This window comes from Saccopteryx bilineata, chromosome 12 (genome assembly GCF_036850765.1).
Source record: "Saccopteryx bilineata isolate mSacBil1 chromosome 12, mSacBil1_pri_phased_curated, whole genome shotgun sequence".
Lineage (NCBI taxonomy): Eukaryota > Metazoa > Chordata > Mammalia > Chiroptera > Emballonuridae > Saccopteryx > Saccopteryx bilineata.
In genome coordinates, this window is record NC_089501.1 from 30,959,448 (window position 1) to 30,980,857 (window position 21,410).

A 21,410-nucleotide genomic window follows, 5' to 3' on the forward strand; every position below is an offset into this window, starting at 1 on the left:
TTATGGAGAACTCACAGTGGTCTTAAAGAAACCTATTTTGCACTAACATTCAGTAGAACTTTGCATTGCTATTTTATCGAAAAGTGACAATAGATTCTTTTATGACTTAAGCTATAAAAGCTTATAGTTTATCAGTTCTCTCTCCACCCTGCAATTACTTACAGGAAGAGATTGGCTATAGGTTTTATTTTATGAGTTTTATAGGGATACATTCACCCCAATTTACATACTATGAATTCCTGGAAAACCCTATAGATCAGAGAAAACAAAGTGCTCCTTTGGATCAAAGACATTTCATTTGAACTCTCATGCATTTATCCAAAAACAAGCTGCTCCAAATATTATGTGAAAATGTGAGATATATTTTACATTAATAGATGTATAAAGTATATTACACTAATATATAATAATGCAATATACAGAAATCTTGTGAACGCAGAGTGGGATAAACAATGCTAACAATCTAATAAACAATTTAAAATATGGTAGAATAGGTACAGATATAAAATTTGAGTTTCAGAATAAAATCAAATTTGTAGGCTTTAGATAAGTACGTTTATAAATAATGTTAATGTTAAAGGCAAGAAACATCACAAACATCTAGATATATTTTCAAAATAAAACTATAACACACATTAAATTTATTATTGATGAAAAATTGTGTGATAAACATTTATCTATCAAACCCTTAGAAAACCTAGGAGTGTAACTGCAGAATGAATAAATTAACAGTTTGTTAATAAGTTGGTCATATAATGAGAAAGAATAATAAATCAACATTTAAATTTCCAATTAAGGCCCTGACTGGTTGGCTCAGTGGTCAAGCATTGGCCAGGCATGCAGAAGTCCTGGGTTTAATTCCTGGTCAGGGCACATGGGAGATGCTCCCTTTCTCTCTTCTCTCTCTTCCCCTCCCACAACTATGGCTTGATTGGAGCAAGTTGGCCCTGGGCGCTGAGGATGGCTCCATGGCCTTGTCTTGGGAGCTAAAAATAGCTTGGTTGCTGAGCAACAGAGCAATGACCCCAGATGGGCAGGGCATCGCCCATAGGGGGCTTGCCAGGTGGATGTTGGTCAGGGTGCATGCAAGTCTGTCTCGCGGCCTCCCCACTTCTCACTTAAGAAAAAAAAAATCCAGTTATGCTAGGATATTTAAAATTCTACTAATTAATGCAATGCTTAGGTGAATGGCAAAGTGTTCCAGGAGACAGCCTGGATTTTGTTTCAACCTGTTGTGGTAGATGTGAAGCCTCTGTGAAAATGCAAGCTGTAGTTTATAAACTGCCAAAAAATCCATTTGTTAGAAGAAAAATTGTTCTCATTAATGGGGTTGTGGAATCACTAAATAAAATAAGAAGAAAGGAATGCTATTTCTTCTAACATTTGTTAGAAGAAAAATTGTTCTCATTAATGGGGTTGTGGAATCACTAAATAAAATAAGAAGAAAGGAAAGTTAGCAGGGGTAGTCAACCTTTTTATACCTACCACCCACTTTGGTATCTCTGTTAGTAGTAACATTTTCTAACTGCCCACCGGTTCCACAGTAATGGTGATTTATAAAGTAGGGAAGTAACTTCACTTTATAAAATTTATAAAGCAGAGTTACAGCAAGTTAAAGCATATAATAATAATTACTCACCAAGTACTTTATGTCGGATTTTCGCTAAGTTTGGCAGAATAAATCTTTATAAAACAACTTAATATAGTTAAAATCTATCTTTTAATTTATACTTTGGTTGCTCCGCTACTGCTCACCATGAAAGCTGGAACGCCCACTAGTGGGTGGTAGGGACCAGGTTGACTATCACTGTTAGTTAGTATTACAGGTGTGGAATTCAAGAAGCTTTACAAAAATCAGTGAAAGTTACAACAGTCCACACTGATGCTATTTGAATTTTACGGACTTTCAAAATAATTCTCAAATCACAAATAGTTATTTATATACTCAGCATGGCTTACCATGTTTTTATTCCACTAGATAATATGGAAAGCTATGGGAACTGCAGTGCATATGGTTGTCCATTAAAAAGTAGGTATGTTTGAACCATATTTCTCATGTACTAATCTCAAGTAAGAAAAGACCAAATATGTGAGGGAAGACTTCCTTATGCTAGTTACAATTTCTCTTTGATTTTCAAATAAGTCTTTCCTTCAAGGTAAATATAGGATTCCCGCCTGTATCGACTTAACTATTAACTAACTTTTACACCCGCTTTTCAGGGTTCAGACAGTGACCTCTGATTAACCTGAGTCTGATATTATCCTTCACTTGCTGTAGGCAGTGAGCAGGTGCAGCAACTAGTTCTTAAAGTGGCATGCTCTGATTATTTGCATATAATTTAATCTTATGATTCTCTAATGTTTTGTTTGCTTTTCCTATACTTCTAAACTATCTGAGTGAATACCCTTTAGGTCAAAAATCAGTGAAAAGGAAGCCATATATTTAATCATCATAGCTTTAGGTATAAAGGAAGTATAAAGAAACTAGGTATAAAGAAAATAAAAGAGTATCTGTAATATATGAGCTTCCTATACAAAGGAATAACTATCAGGCTGACCTCCAATGTCCCTCCTGAAATACTAAATGCTAGTATTGATGATCAATTCCTGCAATGCTTTGAGGGGAAAGGGTTATATCTAAATAATTAAAACCCTGGAAAACTGTATTAAACAAAGATAACTAAGAGATATTTAAAAATATGTAGACTCAGATAAAATACCTCTTTTAATTTCTATTTCTTGAAAATATAGCTTGAAAACATACTTTGATGTAAACGAAATTAAGAGCTCAGAATGCTAAAAAATGAGTAGTGACCATAGTTAGTAAAGAAGTAAGGTCTTCTTCTTTTTCATGGAGGGGGGAATGCCATGTGGGAAATTGTTTGACTTCTTATCAAAGGCATCTCAAAAACAGATACAGCATTATTTATATCAGAAAGAAAAAAATTCCAAACAAAAATATTAAAGTTCATATAATAAATGAAAAAAGAAAGTAAAAAGACACTGAGAGAGAACAGAGAACAAAGGTACAAAGGGGGTTCTGTCTCAGGATAAACTATATTTTCTTAAAAAATACTACGTCACATTATAGTGCTATAGGATCAAACCATCCTCTGTAACCATATGTCACTGAAAAGTTCATTCCAACTAAGAACGTCATGACAAACATCGTTCTCTGTTATAGGGGCTTGGAGGCTTGGAAAGTCTGCTTTCCCTTATCTGATGAATAGCTGTAGCTGCCTATCTTGCATTCTCCTGGACCTGAGCCATCCCTGGTGGTACCTGGAGCAGGAGGGACGTGGGAGTGAATGTGCAGAGAAGTAAGCTGGAAATTGCTGGCTAGGTCTGAAGTCAAGAAGTCACTCAAGGGTCCAGCGTCAGCCATTCTGAAATCCTAGCCCACTCTCCCTTTCTATTTTTTTCTCAGATCCCAGAAATATCTCTTCTTTTTGGGCAAATATAGTACAAAATTTGAACTTACAAATATTCCATCTTTGTTAAATTTTTAGATAGACCTTTTCCTATTTCTCTTATTTCTAAATAGTTTCCTCTCTTAATCCCATTAATGAAAATAAGGCTATATAGGTGCAAAGGGTAGAAATGAGGAAAAATTATATTTTCTATGAAAAATCAGACTTTACATTCTAGGACAATGGATTAACAAATACACTTGTGATTCTATTTAGAGGTTATGGAGAAAGGGCCATGATTAGCTGTCAGTAAGCAGGGGGGCTGTGGAGGAAAGGGGAAGAAGCATAGCAGAATGTGCTTAATTTGTAGTAAAGAGAGAGAGGAGAAGAGCTTCAAAAATGCAGAAAGGAAGCTTGGCTCAGTTCAGAACCTGGAGAACTGAGTGAGGAGTCCTGCACAAACCAAGTATATTACAACTTCTCGACTGCACAGAGTAGAAATGTTATTACTATAATGGGAGCTATCATTTAATAATACAGCTGAGAACATATAAGCAAAAGACCAACACTATTTAAACTATTATTATTAGATATCGGTACTAATTCACTGGAGTTATTTTGAGATCATTACTATATATAAATGTTAATACCATTATTTCTCATGGGTTCATAAAAACTTGATTCTATCATTTTATTAACATGGAAATCTATAATCAGCCTACAGGATAAGACAATAAAACCTCTGCTGAGCTGCCCTTTTCTGAGTTTTAGCATTTACAAAAAAACAACAAAAAACCACAAACAAACAAATGCAGAAATGTAAACACCACTGCCACAGGAATGCCAAAAGGAATAACATAAATTTCAAAAGTATTCAAAATAATCCAATGAGTGTATGATACAACAAATACATCAAAATTATTTTCCATAATTACTAATCTTCAACTTTTAAATATTAAAGAATAAAATTGACATAATGTTATGGCTACTACAGAAAAATTGGAACACACACTACAGCCAAGTCTTTTTTTATGATTACACTAATTAATTCCTCAAACACTAGTCTTTTCTGGAGCTCCACATATTTAAGTTATCAAATATGCTGAATTAATCATATGAATTTATTACAAATAGAAAAATGGAATCAATTTGCCCTTGAGGAAAACTTTTCAATAAAATTTAAATATATGCCCTGGCTGGATGGCTCAGTTGGTTACAGCACTGTCCCAAAGCGCGGAGGTTGCCAGTTCAGTCCCTGGTCAGGGCACATACAGGAACAGACTGAAGTTCCTACCTCTGTCTCTGTCTCTCTCCCTCCCTTCTCTTCTCCCTCTCTAAAATCAATAAAATAAACATTAAGGAAAAAATTTAAATATATACAGTGGTCCCTCATTTGTCACAGGGGTTAGGTTCCAGAACCCCCTGCCATTGGCGAAAATCTGCAAAACAGCAACCTTATAGTTATTTTATTATTTATATATATTTTAAGAGTTTATTTTGATTTAATATTCTTTTAATATGTTTTAATTAGTATTTTTATATGTTTTATATTGTTTTCAATATTTTAGGCTAGAAAATGCTTATTTTATCGCAAAATAATTAAAATAATAAATATATAAAAATACCTATACACTCCAAAATCCCATAATATAGCAAAAAATCCGCAATAAAAAATTAGACACATACAATTTAAAAATCCGCAATACAGTGAGACTGTGAAAAGTGAACTGGGATGTGGTGTGGGACGACTGTAATAGAATCTTCTCTTCATTTTCTTAAAAAAAGATATTAGATATTATCAAAATTTTCTAACAGCAGGAAATGAGGAGCTGCATGAAATAATGAATGGAAAAGACAAGAAATAAGATGATGCTTTGAGAGGAAGAAGATACACTCTAGTCTATAATTATCTTATAAATCTTTCATGGGGAACTATCAACTAATAATATTTATTTCATATAAATATTATATTTAGACACTAAATTTGATCATCTTCCTTCTATATCATCTTCTACAATTATTTTTCATATAGTAAATGATACTGTAATTGTTAAATGCCTTTTGTTGCCTGGTAGTAATATAAGAGGGATAAAAGGAAAGGTTTTCACTTAGATAATAATAAAGTCTAGTAATCTGTAAGAAAATGGAATCATAATGGCTTTCTTTCATGAATACAAAATATTCACTCTCAATGATGCTAGTGCACAAAATAACAGTAATTTAAGAAAGGGTGTAGGTGTCCCAGCCCAGGGTTCCACTGCCAGGAAGAGAAGTCCCCACAACTTATGGCTGTAAAAACCAGCTCCCTCTTAAAGGGCCCATATACGGACTTACCAGGACTTACCAGGACTCACCCCCTTTGAGTTTGAGCACTGGGGCAGCAGCTCAAAAGGAACCAAGGACATAAGGGGAGCAACTGGATTGTTGGCATCAAGGCAAGAGGTGGGGAGAGAGCTTTCTGCCTGAAGAGTACTGGCAGAGGCCACTGTTCTTTTCCTGAGATACCCCCAACCCCCCCCCCCCCAGCAGGTAGGTGCTGTATCTGAGTTTCCATCAGTCTGGCTCGCACTGTTCGCTGAGCTCAGGTGATTCCCTGAGGCCCAGCCCCACCTAACTTGCGGGCCCATCCAAGCCGCTTTCAGTGGCTTTTCCATACAACGGCCTATCTTGGCTCAGGCTTCAGACTTCCCTAAAATCTCTCAAACAAGCAGCATCTGGCCTCTACATACTCTATACCTGTTGCTAAGTGGCCCTAAGCCTGGCACTAGTGGCATCCAGCCTTGGTTCAGAGCTTGGCTTCTCCTGGGCACCTCCCAACCCAACACAAGTAGCAGCCATCCTCACATCCCTCTGTAGCTCATGCCAGGAGGCCCCAGAAAGGGCACAGGCTACGGCTGATCTTGCACTGCCTGGGAGGGCCTAGAGCCAGTGCACTAGGCGGATAGCTTCACACGATTCTAGATTACAACCCTACCAATTCCATGACCTACACACTCAAGGGGCAAACCCAGGGAACTCCAAAGTCCCACTGAAGCACATCCTGCTCGAGAGGGCCAGCTCCCACACAGCAGGCACAGCCAGTCCTCACAGCTGACCAGCCTGGCGGTCCATCCCTGCCAGTCACGCCAGCAGCAACCAAGGCTCAACCACAACAGGACAGCACACACAGGGGCACCTGAAGCGCCCACCTCCGGTGACAGCGGAGCCTGCGCCACTGGGCCCTAGAGGACACCTACTACACAAGGCCACGCTACCAAGTCTGGGAGATGGGTGCCAGATGGGAGGCGGTTAAGAGGACGGCTGAAAAACATGAAGGCAATAAGGAGTACAAATCGGTTGTTACAGAACAATCATGGGGATGTAAAGATAGTATAGGGAACACAGCCAATAATATTCTAGTAATTATGTATGCTGTCAGCGATGTGCAACCTTAACAGGATGACCACTCAGTAAGTTACATAAGGTCTACTCATTGGGTTGTAAACCTGAAATTAACATAACATTGTAGTCAACTACAGTTGAAAAATAAAAACATGATTAAAAAGAGTATAAATCAATTTACATACACATTTACATTACTTTATCAAAAGTATAAAGTATTTTATATAAAAAAACATTGTTTATAACATTAATATAATAAAGTACCTATAAAAATGATCCAAATCTTATTTTCCTATATCCTGGCAAAATTAGTCAATTTTATTTAATAACTGGAAAATATGAGGTTCATTTTATATGAGGTTCATATGAAGGTATAAAGCTTATGACAAAAGGTTCTACAATGGCATTACTATAACCAGCATCACTTTACAGCTTCTGAATCAGTTTTAACAATGCAGAAACAGACTGCCTTACCGTTGGTGCTGTACTGACCCGAGGCTTGGGAGGTAATTCCATGTTGACAGCTGTGAAGAGAAAAGATTGGAAAAATTTGCTTATTATACATATCCATTTTATTTTGAAAACATTTCTGCCAGACACGACTCTTACAGCTTCCAAGAAAACAGCCTCACTTATATGGCAGCATCCTTTCAAGTTGTGTCGTGAATTCTACGATGAAAAACAGCTGGAGAGTTGAGCTATGAGACTGGACTCAAGGTGAGCTAAGACAATTTTCCCACGCTGGTGGCCTTTAGCAATAGCGCAAGACGTGTCCATATCCTGTTCATGGCTCAAAAATTATTTATACCATTATCACTGCTCTGCTGCATTTCTTTCCTGAAAGTTTTATTTCTGACTTGAGCTTATCAAGTTTTCATAGAGAAATATCACAAAGGCTGCAAAGGAATCACTTCTTTATTTTCTCAAACAAAGAATAAATAAATAAATCCATTTGGATTTCTCTTTGTTTGGACTTCCTACTATGATATACTGTGCTATTTATTCAATCACCAGGGAGTATCTGTAAAATTAAAATTCTCCTTGATTCTCTCTTTTAAAATGATAGATAATATTGACTGATATACTTGAGAAAGGTCCCTTTATCATGTGTAGATTTATCTTTTTGTTCCCAATGTTCTTTACTGCATTTCTTTGTAATAAACAGCTTCTAAGGCATCTCATCTGTAAAGATACTGGTTCAAAGTCAAGTTCAAGTTAAATATGAACACAGGTGTGGGTCTCATTTACTTTACAATCTCTTCCCATCAGCAAACCAGTGAGTAAGAATCTTAGAATAGTTTGTTCAAGGCTGTTTCATGCAGGGCTGGTTAGAAGAGAGAACTACAGTGTAGCAATTAACAACATTCCTAGTTGAAATAAAACACTAGTTCTCATTTACAGGCATTTAACTTATTTTTCTTCAAGTATGACAGAGATCAACACAAATGATCACTTTTTATCACTCTGCAAAAGTATATTCAAAATGAACAGAAGTACCATGAAACATCATTTAAGAAAAGTTTTTGTTTAATTTAAAACATTCTCTCAACATCTACTGTTAGCCAGGAAGTATGAAGGACATGACTAACTTTATTCAATCAGCTGGTATTTATTGAGTGGCTACTGGGCACTCAGTAATAAAAGATAAATTATACAGGAGAAATGATGATTTCTGACTCAAGAGTCTAGGAAAAAAGAAATAATTCTTTTACGGAGAAAGACCACAGAAGAAATTGAGTTTTGTCTTAAGTGTAATAACAGTCTTTAAGGTAATTTTGTAGACAGACACACACTTTTATTCATATAGTAACACTAGCCTTGAGTTAAAAAAAAATTTAAAACCTGAAGTAAAATATCTTCAAAGAATGCCAATTCTTATTGCAAGATTTTAATAATAGTGAAGTAATAGAACAAATCATGAAACCCTCACTTCCTCAACCCCCACATCCCTACAACTCTCTCTAGCTGCAACCACTAAGAACAGTCTCGTGTGACACTCTAGCTTTTAAATGACAGTGGTCATACTAAGCAGTTCAGGAATTAGCAATATCCTATACGTGTCTTCTCACTATTGCAATCTGCTATAAAACTGTCCTAGGTTGATTACTGAGATTAAAATTCTTAAACAATTACAAAGTAACTTTAAAATGATGGAAATAAAAAATGACCTAAATCTTAATCTTCAGTTCATAAAATTAGAAAAAACTATATACACTTTCAATTTGGGGATGTGTTAAAAATACAATATTTTAAAATAGATTATCCAAAGATGTAATCTTAGTATTCAATTTAGATTGCCTATTTATTAATATCATTTAGAAATACAATCATACATGTTTCTTCAAACTTTTAGTAAAGAATATACAGAAAGCTATAAGTGTTCTATGTTAATCAGGGACTAAAATCAGCAACATCAAGAGTGGGACAACCTGGCACTATGTGCCACTTAATGTGATGCAAAAAAGTATACATCCGTGCGGAGGACCCGGGTTCGATTTCCGGCCAGGGCACACAGGAGAAGCGCCCATTTGCTTCTCCACCCCTCCGCCGCGCTTTCCTCTCTGACTCTCTCTTCCCCTCCCGCAGCCAAGGCTCCATTGGAGCAAAGATGGCCCGGGCGCTGGGGATGGCTCTGTGGCCTCTGCCCCAGGTGCTAGAGTGGCTCTGGTCGCAACATGGCGACGCCCAGGATGGGCAGAGCATCGCCCCCTGGTGGGCAGAGCGTTGCCCCTGGTGGGCGTGCCGGGTGGATCCCGGTAGGGCGCATGCGGGAGTCTGTCTGACTGTCTCTCCCTGTTTCCAGCTTCAGAAAAATGAAAAAAAAAAAAAAAAAAAAAAAGTATACATCACTTACAGTACTGTTGCCAAAAAAGCCTAGCCTGAATCTAATCATGATGAAACAGATAAAAATCAAAACACTGGACAGGACAGCTGTCTCAGCTGGACTCATTAAAAAAGTGAAGGTCATCAAAACCCAAAAAAGATTCTAGATTACATGACACTAAAATGAGATAACCAATTTAAGTGTGAATCTTGATTAGATGCTGGATTAAATAAGCAAGTGAATAAAAAAATTGCCTGAAAATTTTAGGACAATTACTTTTTTTTTTTTTTTTTTTGGTATTTTTCTGAAGTTGGAAATGGGGAGGCAGTCAGACAGACTCCCACATGCGCCCGACCGGGATCCACCCAGCACGCCCACCAGGGGGCAATGCTCTGCCCATCTGGGGCGTTGCTCTGTTGAGACCAGAGCCATTCTAGTGCCTGAGGCAGAGGCCACAGAGCCATCCTCAGCGCCCGGGCCAACTTTGCTCCAATGGAGCCTTGGCCGAGGGAGGGGAAGAGAGAGACAGAGAGGAAGGAGAGGGGGAGGGGTGGAGAAGCAGATGGGCGCTTCTCCTGTGTGCCCTGGCTGGGAATCGAACCTGGGACTCCTGCATGCCAGGCCGATGCTCTACCATTGAGCCAACTGGCCAAGGCCTAGGCACAAGTACATTTTAATATGAATTGTTTATTAGATAATATTATGGCCCTGACTGGTTTGCTCAGTGGATAGAGCATTGGCCCAGTGTATGGATGTTCTGGGTTTAATTCCTGGTCAGGGCACACAGGAGAAGTAACCTGATCTGTTTCTCTCACCTTTCCTCTCCCCTTCTCTCCTTCTTTCCCTCCTGCAGCCAGGGCTCAATTGATTCAAGTGTGAGCCCAGGTGCTGAAGATAACACGGTTGGTCTGAACAAGTCAGCCTCTGGTGCTAAAAAATAGCTTGTTTGATTCGAGCACTGGCCCCAAAAGGGGGTTGCTGGGTGAATCCTGGTCAGGGTGCATGCGGGAGTCTGTCTCACTATCACCCCTCCTCTCACTTAAAAAATATTAAAGAAAAAAGAAAAAGTAGATGACATTATAGAGTCATTGTTCATTTCCATAGATGTGAAAATAGGGCTATGATTATATAGGAGAATATCCTGATTCTTAGCAGATATGAATCAAGTTCTCAAAAGAGAGAAGCAACTATTGTGAATTTAGTTTCATTTACCTTTTGCTCCATGGCCTTTCCAGTGACATATCACACTGCCAGAGCTACTCTTCTAAGGGGAACGGTTATCTTGTTATTCTATTAGAATTTAATCTCCAGGATAAAAATCACCCTCCTTGAGTATTTACCTTAAGTTTCTTAACTCAAAGTGGCACACAAAGCCCCTTGGGCAGAGGCCACTCCTGTCTAGCTCACGAACCCTTCCTCTTTCCCGGGGCCCTTGCCTATCGGCAGCCACTCTTTATGCCAGTCAGGGTATACTTAGGCTCTTTTCCTTTCTAGCATCCCCTTCTTAGCTTACTATTTTCTAGATGTCCTTTAAAGCTCAGGTCAAACATCGCATTCTCTAGCAAGCAGTTTGTAATTTTCTTCTCCCCACCCTAGTTCTGATTTAGACACCCTGCCCCCATCTCTCCCTCCCTTACTGTGCCTGTAGGATCCTGTACAACAGCATTTTCCTCACTACATGTATGACTAAAACTTGCTTGGATTATTGGTATCATATAGTTCATATTCAAGAAATGTTTATTGAATGACTGAATATATGGATAGAGAAAATGAGTTATATAAACATTTTGCAGCAAAATAGGCTACAATTCTCCATTAATAGTCACGTCATTCCCATATCCTAAATATTTTTCTAAATAGTCATCTGATATGAATTTTCAATAAATGTGAATCTTAAAGTGGTTTACGCTTGTTGAGCCTAGTAATATGTTAATATTTACTTTATATTAGATTTTTTTTTCAGGATTCTATGGGAAGCCCTCTTTTTCCTTGGTATGTATTTCAAAGATTTCAGAAAGAAAGTATTCTTTGAACACTATACTTTTCATATGACATTGAAAAAAGTCCCAAACTCAGAAACATCAAAAATGAGGGCCCTGAGTCTACAAGGTCTGGATGTCTGCAAGGACCAGTGAATATTCAAAACCACAAATCAGTAGGCTTTCCCGTGTTAGTCATGGAAATAAAAGGTGACTCACTTACCATCAGGTATACAAACACAACTGAGTGGGTAAGACACTGGGAAGGGAGAAAGGTAGAGGTCTGTAAATTTGAGACTGGGCAATTACTGTATTATTTGCTCCATAAAATGTACCTTTTTCCCCCAAGAGTGGAGGGGAAAATGCCCGTGCATCTTATGGAGCGAATGTTCATTTTTTTTTAGCTGCTGCAGCTTCCCGGACAACTAGAAGAGTATTTGAACATTAAAATCTCTTCTCATTTGTTAATAACAGTGCTAACGGTTGTTAATACTGCCGTTGAGTTTACATTGTTAAAATATTATTGTGGTATATTTTATTAAATATTTTAACACACCATTTGGTTCAGAATAATTTCTTTTCTTATTTTACTCTTTAAAATCCTAGGTGCGTCTTATGGTCAGGTGCGTCTTATGGAGCAAAAAATATGGCACTGCTTGTGAAAAGCACAAAGCAAGCAGGGAGAAGTAGCCAGCTCTATGATGCGGACTGCATCAGTCAGACACCATGGCTCCTGGTTCAGCCCCTTGGCCAACAGTGGGTTCTGTACTAGACCCTCTGGGAAGACCACCTGCACTAGCCAGTCTCCCACGATCTGTTCTATTTATTCCCAAATATCAATCCAAAATAAAATTCATTGATCCACTGAATACACAAAATTAGCATGTTTTTAATTTTTAAACTGATGCTCAAATAATTTAATTGTGCTAATCAATAATTAATCAAAAATCATACAGTACTTATTTCTATTTAAAAACTAAGAACTGCATATAAATTTTAGTTTTTGAAATATTTCCTCAGTAAGCTCTAACAGGAAAGTGAAGTCTGTTCAAATTATATCCTTTGTAACATGCTCTAGATATTTGATCTGAGGATAGTCAGGCATGTTTCAAATAAAACTGTGCCACATATTACATAGACAATTTCAAAATACTTCAATTCTGTGTTTAATCCTTAAAATATAACTTAGTATCTGTAAGTTTTTAACATTCTAAATTATTTTAACAATAATGTTGTAGTACCCTGAAAGTCACAAATACAGGTACAGAAAAAGAAAATAGAGGATATAATATAATTCATTGGGGACTTAGTGAATGTATGAGTGAATCTTGCATTCCCAGTAACTGCATATGCAGGAATTAAACATCCTTTAGCATTAAAAACAAAACAAACAGAAAGGACAAAGTTAAAATGAGAAAGGATTTAATAACGGAAAAGTGGTTTTGTTTATTACACTGGTATGGTATTGAGAATGTAGGAAGTTAAGAACTCATTTTCTTAGTTCTACCCATAAAAAAAAATTTAAATCTAGGGAGAGATAATAAATTTAAATTCTGAACATAAGTATGATAATTTAGAAAATGTTTTCCATAACTCAAAGCAAAGAGAAGTCATTTTAAAAATATGCTTATCATGCTATATCAATTTTTTTCTGTAAAAGTTCAATAAATATTAAGAAGTACATTAATTTGCCTAACTGCTATACAGTGCATTCATAACTGCCTTTAACACTGGCTATTAAAGTGTTTTACTTTTAACTCTTTGTTAAGTCATCTCCTGAAAATATAGAAATTAATAAGACAGATGACATTAAATATCAAGCCTCATAATGTTACTACAAAAAAAAAAGAAAAAAGAAAAACAAGAGACAACCTCTCCAAAGCCCCCTAAAACTTTGTTGATTGTAAATAGGCCAAAATCAAAAACCTACTTTGCTCAGACAAAATTTAACAGCTATGAAATGGGAAAGACTTTATTCCTTTTAAAAGCAGGGCAAGTACACACACACACACACACATACACACACACACATATATATATATATACATACATACATAGTCACTCACAACATTAATATGAAAGAAACCAGAGTGCTTTATAATTATTCACTTATTCCCAGAACAGCAGGACATCCTTGGGAGGCAGATTTGAAGCATGCAGCATAGTAATTAAGATAATTACATGACTTGTGACACATTAGCCTACAACAGGGGTAGTCAACCTTTTTATACCTACCGCTCACTTTGGTATCTGTTAGTAGTAAAATTTTCTAACCACCCACCGGTTCCACAGTAATGGTGATTTATAAAGTAGGGAAGAAACTTTACTTTATAAAATTTATAAAGCAGAGTTATAGCAAGTTAAAGCATATAATAATTACTTACCAAGTACTTTATGTTGGATTTTTGCTAAGTTTGGCAGAATAAATCTTTATAAAACAACTTACTATAGTTAAATCTATCTTTTTATTTATACTTTGGTTGCTCCGCTACCGCCCACCATGAAAGCTGGAACGCCCATTAGTGGACAGTAGGGACCAGGTTGACTATCACTGGCCTACAACAAAATCCAGATTCCTAGTCTTAAACTATCATTTAAAGGAGTCCTAAACAAACAATATTGTTCTGTATTATATAGACAACAAAGAATTCTAACTAAGGCCATGAAACTAAGTGCATTTTATCAGAATAAAATATTTAACCAGATTGATTTCTTTCTCTGTGCTTCTTTAGTACTTAAAAAATTTTTTTTTATTAATGATTTTAGAGAGAGAGGATGGGAGAGTGAAGAAAGACAAACACATCAATCTGTTCATGTATGTGCCCTGACCAGGGATTGAACCCACAACCTTTGCACAATCAGGATAATTCTCCAACCAACTGAGCTATCTGGCCTGGACCTCCCTTAGTAATTTATGCTTATTTCCTGTTGAACTCAACCACATTATACTGTAACTATTTCTTTGCCTGCTGAATTCTTCACCTAAGCCTGGGAGGACTAATGAAGTTCCATCTTCCATTTCTCCAGAGAGTGGCCTAGTCCCTATTATATAGTAGGCTCTCCATAAACATTGGATGATGAATTAATTTTTGATTAAGTATAAAAAGGTTTTTATTTTTTTAATGGGTAATAGCTTTGGTTAGTTAGGGTGCTCCTACTAAAATACAGTATTTTTGGTTCTGCTCAAAAAAAGATGGGTATTAGTAAAAAAATCACTCTCAATTGTTACTCTCATAAAATTATAATTTAATGCCTTTTTTTTTTTTACAGAGACAGAGAGAGAGTCAGAGAGAGGGATAGACAGACAGGAATGGAGAGATGAGAAGCATCAACCATTAGTTTTTGTTGCGCATTGCGACACCTTAGTTGTTCATTGACTGCTTTCTCATATGTGCCTTGACTGCGGGCCTTCAGCAGACCAAGTAACCCTTGCTCGAGCCAGCGACCTTGGGTCCAAGCTGGAGAACTTTTGCTCAAACCAGATGAGCCCACACTCAAGCTGGCGACCTCGAGGTCTCGCACCTGGGTCCTTGGCATCCCAGTCCGATGCTCTATCCACTGTGCCACCACCTGGTCAGGCTAATTTAATGCTTTCATAGTGAAGAAAATTGAAAAAAAAAGTAAATCACCTGAAACTAGAATAGTGTTTTACTTTTTTTTTTATTTTTTTTTTACAAAGACAGAGAGAGTCAGGGAGAGGGATAGAGACAGACAGACAGGAACGGAGAGAGATGAGAAGCATCAATCATCAGTTTTTCGTTGCGACATCTTAGTTGTTCATTGATTGCTTTCTTATATGTGCCTTGACCATGGGCCTACAGCAGACCGAGTAACCCCTTGCTTGAGCCAGTGACCTTGGGTCCAAGCTGGAGAACTTTTTTTGCTCAAGCCAGATGAGCCCAGGCTCAAGCTGAAGACCTCGGGGTCTCGAACCTGGTTACTTCTGTATCCCAGTCCAATGCTCTATCCACTGCACAATCGCCTGGTCAGGCAGTGTTCTACTTTTTATTTAGTAAACATTTACAATGCAAAAACTTTTAAAATTATTTTTAAAAAATGACCAGTCATTCCACTTACTCATTTTTTTAGTTTTCCTATTTGTCATCAACTTTGCTCTCAACCTCACAGGCAAATTGTTAAGAATGATACAGAAATGGATACTGTACATTTTCATTCACTTTTAATTCAAGGAACTTCCTGAAAACATACACTTAAAATTCTGGAAAATACAAATAAATATTACCTAGATGTCTCTATCATTACCACAAGGTCTGGTCCCTAAAACTAATTTCCATTGTTAGTTGACATTTTCAATAAGTGATGGATATTCATTTCTAGAAAACATTACCAGTAAATTCTGTGATATCACAAGACTGCCCACTTATCCAGGCCAAACTGACTAAACCACAAAATGCAAAAGTATGCACTTAGCTAGTCTAAGAGAAACCTGACGGCTATTCTGAGTACAGATTTAGAAAGTATGACCTGATTGAGTGAGAGTGCATGAGAACTTAATTTAGACAGATCCTTTCCTCTGAATTTCCAGGGCCTTCAGTAGACACAGACCAAAATATTTAAACACTAAAGTGTTTCTCATCATAGATACAAATTTTAAAAAGTTACTTCGAGACACAGGAATTTATAAGAACAAAAATATTATTTTTATGATTAAATGGTATTTAATTTCCCCCCCTTGACCAGGGGAGGAAACACTAAGGGCTCCTTCTTGATTTCTAAGCGGTACCTACCTCAAGCAAATTAGTAAATCAAATATGATTACTAGTTTTTAAAACTCATCACTTTCCACAGGATCACAGAACATACCGGCTGAAATGGACAGTGATTTGAAATATACAAAATGTTCACGTGCAATTATATAATGGGAATGAATGAGTACATATATGATTAATATGAAGTAAATTTTACTATTTATTTATTTATTTTTGTGACAGAGGGACAGAGAGAGAGACAGATAGGGACAGACAGACAGGAAGGGAAAGAGATGAGAAGCATCAATTCTTCGTTGCGGCACCTTAGTTGTTCATTGATTGCTTTCTCATATGTGCCTTGACCGGGGGTAAAGGGATACAGCAGAGTAATCCCTTGCTCAAGCCAGTGACTTTGGGCTCAAGCCAATGACCTTGGACTCAAGCCAGCAACCATGAAGTCATGTCTGTGATCCCACGCTCAAGCCAGTGAGCCCGCGCTCAAGCTGGATGAGTTATCACTTAAGCCGGTGACCTCAGGGTTTCAAACCTGGGTCCTCTGAATCCCAGTCTGATGCTCTATCTACTACATCAGCACCTGGTCAGGCTTTACCTTTTATTTTAAACAGGAATTAAAACAGTTCCCATTAGCAGCAATGTGGTCAACATTTTAATATAGAGATGTATTCCTTTAATATGGAAAAACTAAAAGTAACCATTATTTGGCGATTGAAGAAAGGCTTAAAAATTACAAAATATTTATTTTCTTTAACAGTATATATTATTGTTATCAGAAAAAAATCACGGAAAAATCTCTTAAAAACTACACATTTGGAAATATGCCCTACACTAATATTTTATATGCCTAATTGTCTTAAAAACTGAAATTTTGCCAATTTCAGTTTGAGATTATAAAAATAGCAAAGTACATCTATATGGTTAATATTAAATAATACTAAATATCATCTTATTCTGAAACTATGAAAACAAACAATAAAGGAGTGTGTGGTTGAAAATAACTAAGCCATTTTATAAGCTGCTCCCCCCGCCCCGTCAGCTTCAAGTCATGTACAGTTGCTGTGATCTCTGCTCCTCACCTTTGAGTGAATTGATTACTGACAGTTTCATCTGACCTTGGAGGCACAGTAGAACATTCCAAACATTCCCTCCTTTCACCATGATACATATTACATTCTGATAAAGAAGAGGGAACCTTCCAAGTCATAATAAAAATCACTAATGTCATGGGACTGTTTGATCAGTAGGCCTAGAACTTTATTTTGAAAAAATATATATGTATGTACCAGAGGAATATGCATATTAACATAAGACGTTCACTAAATTTAAGTCTAAGAACATAGTGATTTCACTTTCTAAAACGTAGTGGGAAGTTGCATAAATTTAAAATAAAAAGGTTCATTAATTAAAATAGTTTTGTATATACTCAAATATGCTATCTCTAATTCTTACTGCATTATAAGTCAAACATAGGAGGTATTTGAACACTTTTCACTTGCAGTAAAAACATTTTCCTACTCTCTATTTTCTTTTTTTTATTTATTGATTTTAGAGAGAGAAAGGGAGATAGAGAGAGAGACAGACAGACAGACACTGGGGATCAAACCAGCAACCTGTGTGTATCAAAATAATGCTCAAACCAAGTGAGCAATCGGCCAGGGCCTGTCCTCTATTTTCACTAGGATGACTCACTAAGCTGAAATCTCATGCTCCACGTCACAGCATAAGTAACAAATATCAAGGGGAATACTGTAAAGCAAAGCATATGACTGTTTAACCACTAAGCTGTACACCTGAAACCAATACAAAATAAAATTGAAAGAAAAAAAAAAGAGTTGTGACTAAGGAGATAGGAAAACTGAGAATGTAGTGTCTTAGAAACTGGTGTATAGAGAAGAGATCAAATGTGTCAAAGGCTGCTGGTAAGTCAAGAAAGATAAGGACAAAGAATTGAACATCGGAATTTACAATGGGAAAGTCATTCGTGAGCTTGATAAAAACAGATTAGAGATGGGAACAAGTTTATAGAAGACGAAAAGTGATTAGAAATATACCTGTGAAAGCGTTATGCTAGCCTGCAGCAGGTACAGAATCTGACAATAAAGTCAGAGAGTCAGGACCTCTGGTAGGCAGCAAAACACAACAAACCCCAGGAAAAATAACTAAAAGTTCATATGCAAAAACACTTAAGTGAAACATGTTGCAGATTCTATATAAAATGGATGCTGCTGAGCATTCACCTCAAATTAAAAAAAAAGAAAGAAAAAAAAAAAGAAAATATCAGTGGAATTGTCTCCAAAAATAATATTGAACTAATCATTTGGGAATAGTGAAGACTTATAGAGTGGATATTGTTGTCCCACTATTCTAAGTAGTTTGACAGCCTAACTCATTTGTCTTGCCTTTTACCCTAAATACAAGCTGCTAGTTAATATGTCTTAGCTATATACACAAAGTTCTCAACAAACTTTCAGGTGAGGTGAACAAAACAGTGAAATGAAGGAGTCATTCACACAACAGAAGAGGGCCACCGTAGTTGTACCCGGTAGTTCTTCATTTTTAAAAACAGACAGAGGCCAAGGATCATCAGAAATAAAAGATACACTGGCATGAAAGGAAAAGAAAGAACAGGCTACACAACTATGGAACACTGAGCACAGAGGATCATCGCAAAGGAACTTTGAGATTTAGAAAAATGTAATGACATCCACAAAACTCTGATACTAGAAAACAGTAACAAACAGGACAAGAAAAGAACCGTCAAGATGAAAAGGATGATTTGTGAAGAGAGATTTAGAATAAAGAAGTGTGAAGACTCAAAGTGACTAGTTTGAAAAGGAAATGAGAAGGAGAAGTCAAAGATGAATCCAGTTTCCACCTGAAAGTGATAATGCTGTCATCAGAAACGACACAGAAGAGTAAAATATAGGAGCTTCTTTCAGGGAACTGAAGCTCACTCATGGCCATGATTGCTTTTCAGTCATAAATATGACAAAAAGGGGTGAGCTTACCCATCTTGATACCCAAGTTGAGGATAAATATCTTTTCTGTGATTTGAGCTCACATTTCAGACACATGCATACTATAATAGCTCTTTTAAATTTTACAATTTTAAAATTTGTGGGTGTGCCAGAACTCGCAAAAATTTTACAATGCTATATGTAAATAATATCTATAAATATTCAAAATATAAGAGAGACGAGTTGTTGATACATCAATTGGAAAGGTACAAATCAGAATATCTATAAAATACAAATTCAAATATCTGGCAGGTACTTTGGCTATGTTTGCATTAAATTATAGTGTTCATAGTCATTATATCAATAAGATCTCATTTTAATTATGACTTATGGGTTTTAGTTGCTTTTCCCTTACTTTCACTAAATATGAATATAATAATTTCACTTTTAAATTAATCCACTGGACTAATGCTACAATATTCTTTGACAACTAAATTTAGTAAAGGCCATAAACTAAACACACATACAGAGAGAAATGACTGAAAAATAAATATCTTCAAGAAAGTTTTCTATGTTTAACAGATTGGGGAAAAGGGCTGAAAATTTTAAGGCTGGAACTACATATACAATATAATATCATGTAAAATAGATTCTTACAAAATAAATGGCTAGGAAATAGCAAATTAAGCTCATTCAAAAAATGTTTGCCTTCATATTCTCCTCTCAGTACGAGGAGGAACTTAGTGTCTCAATGGGAGGACACTAATACTAAATACATATCCCTGTGCATAAAGAACCATTCATTAAGTAAATTAATGTTTAATAGAGTTGATAAGAATGATTTTTATATTAGGGAATTAAATAAGGTGTACTTTATTAATAGGGTTAGAAATATTTTACTAATTTATATGATCTTACTCAGAAAATAAAGGGGCTTATTACAAGATAGGGTAAATTTTAATTTTTAATCAGCTGATTAACTCAGATCACTTGCAAATTCTTAGTCAAATTCTGATGTTGGTTACTAAAATGTTATCTTATGCCTTTAATTTAACAAATATCAATTTTAGAGAATCCAAATATGAATGACACACACACAAAGTCAAACAAATGAAATCTCAGTCTCTGTGAAAGGGGAATATAAAATAGTCACATGTTAAAAAGAAACAATCCACGTGATCAAGCTCTTTTGCTTGGGGTCCAGAAAACTTCAAATATGAAAATAGTCCCACCTCCATTTTTTTTTTTTTTTTTTGTATTTCTCCGAAGCTGGAAACGGGGATAGACAGTCAGACAGACTCCCGCATGCGCCCGACCGGGATCCACCCGGCACGCCCACCAGGGGCGTTGCTCTGTCGCAACAAGAGCCACTCTAACGCCTGAGGCAGAGGCCAAGGAGCCATCCCCAGCACCCGGGCCATCTTTGCTCCAATGGAGCCTTGGCTGAGGGAGGGGAAGAGAGAGACAGAGAGGAAGGAGAGGAAGGAGAGGAGGAGGGGTGGGGAAGCAGATGGGCGCTTCTCCTGTGTGCCCTGGCCAGGAATTGAACCCGGGGCCCCCGCACGCCAGGCCGACGCTCTACCACTGAGCCAACCACCCAGGGCCTCCATGGTTTTTGTATTGATTTACATTTATGTAGAAAGCCAAAGTTTCAAAAGTTTAAGTGGGCTCTAGTGGGTTACTTAAAGTTTGAGATGCTTGTTTGAGAACTTTCCTCTTAAAATTACTTCATCTTAATGTCTTTTTTGGCATGCTTCTAAAACTCTATATCCATTACTTGCCTCTCTGACATGTTCTCTTTTTTTTTCTATAATAATCACTTAACACATTTTATTAAATCACATCTCTAAAAAAAATATTTCCTTCATTCCTTTGGCCACAATGCAAATTGCATAACTTCAACTTAAAAATTTTTGAAAAAATCTCTCATAAAATCTCATGTTGTTTAATTTTACAATATCTTATGCATTTTAAAATATACTGCTCACAAAAATTAAGGATCAAAAATATGAAGCAATTAAAAGCATTTGATTTTTTTAATTAAACAAGAACATCAGAAAAGCAAGCAAATCAAAGAAAGTTGTCTGATTATGCAAATGAGATGCAAATTAACTTATTTCATTGGTGAAAAT

The 21,410-nt window shown here is 36.6% G+C and overlaps 1 protein-coding gene across 1 annotated transcript in view; it reads right to left on the reverse strand.

The window, feature by feature from the left end:
- Window positions 1–21,410, reverse strand: part of AHI1 (Abelson helper integration site 1) — a 213,661-nt gene that overhangs the window by 53,842 nt on the left and 138,409 nt on the right. The window contains exon 19 of the mRNA XM_066248439.1: window positions 7,266–7,315. Coding sequence (XP_066104536.1) covers window positions 7,266–7,315 — 50 coding nt within the window. The remainder of the gene's footprint in view (window positions 1–7,265; window positions 7,316–21,410) is intronic.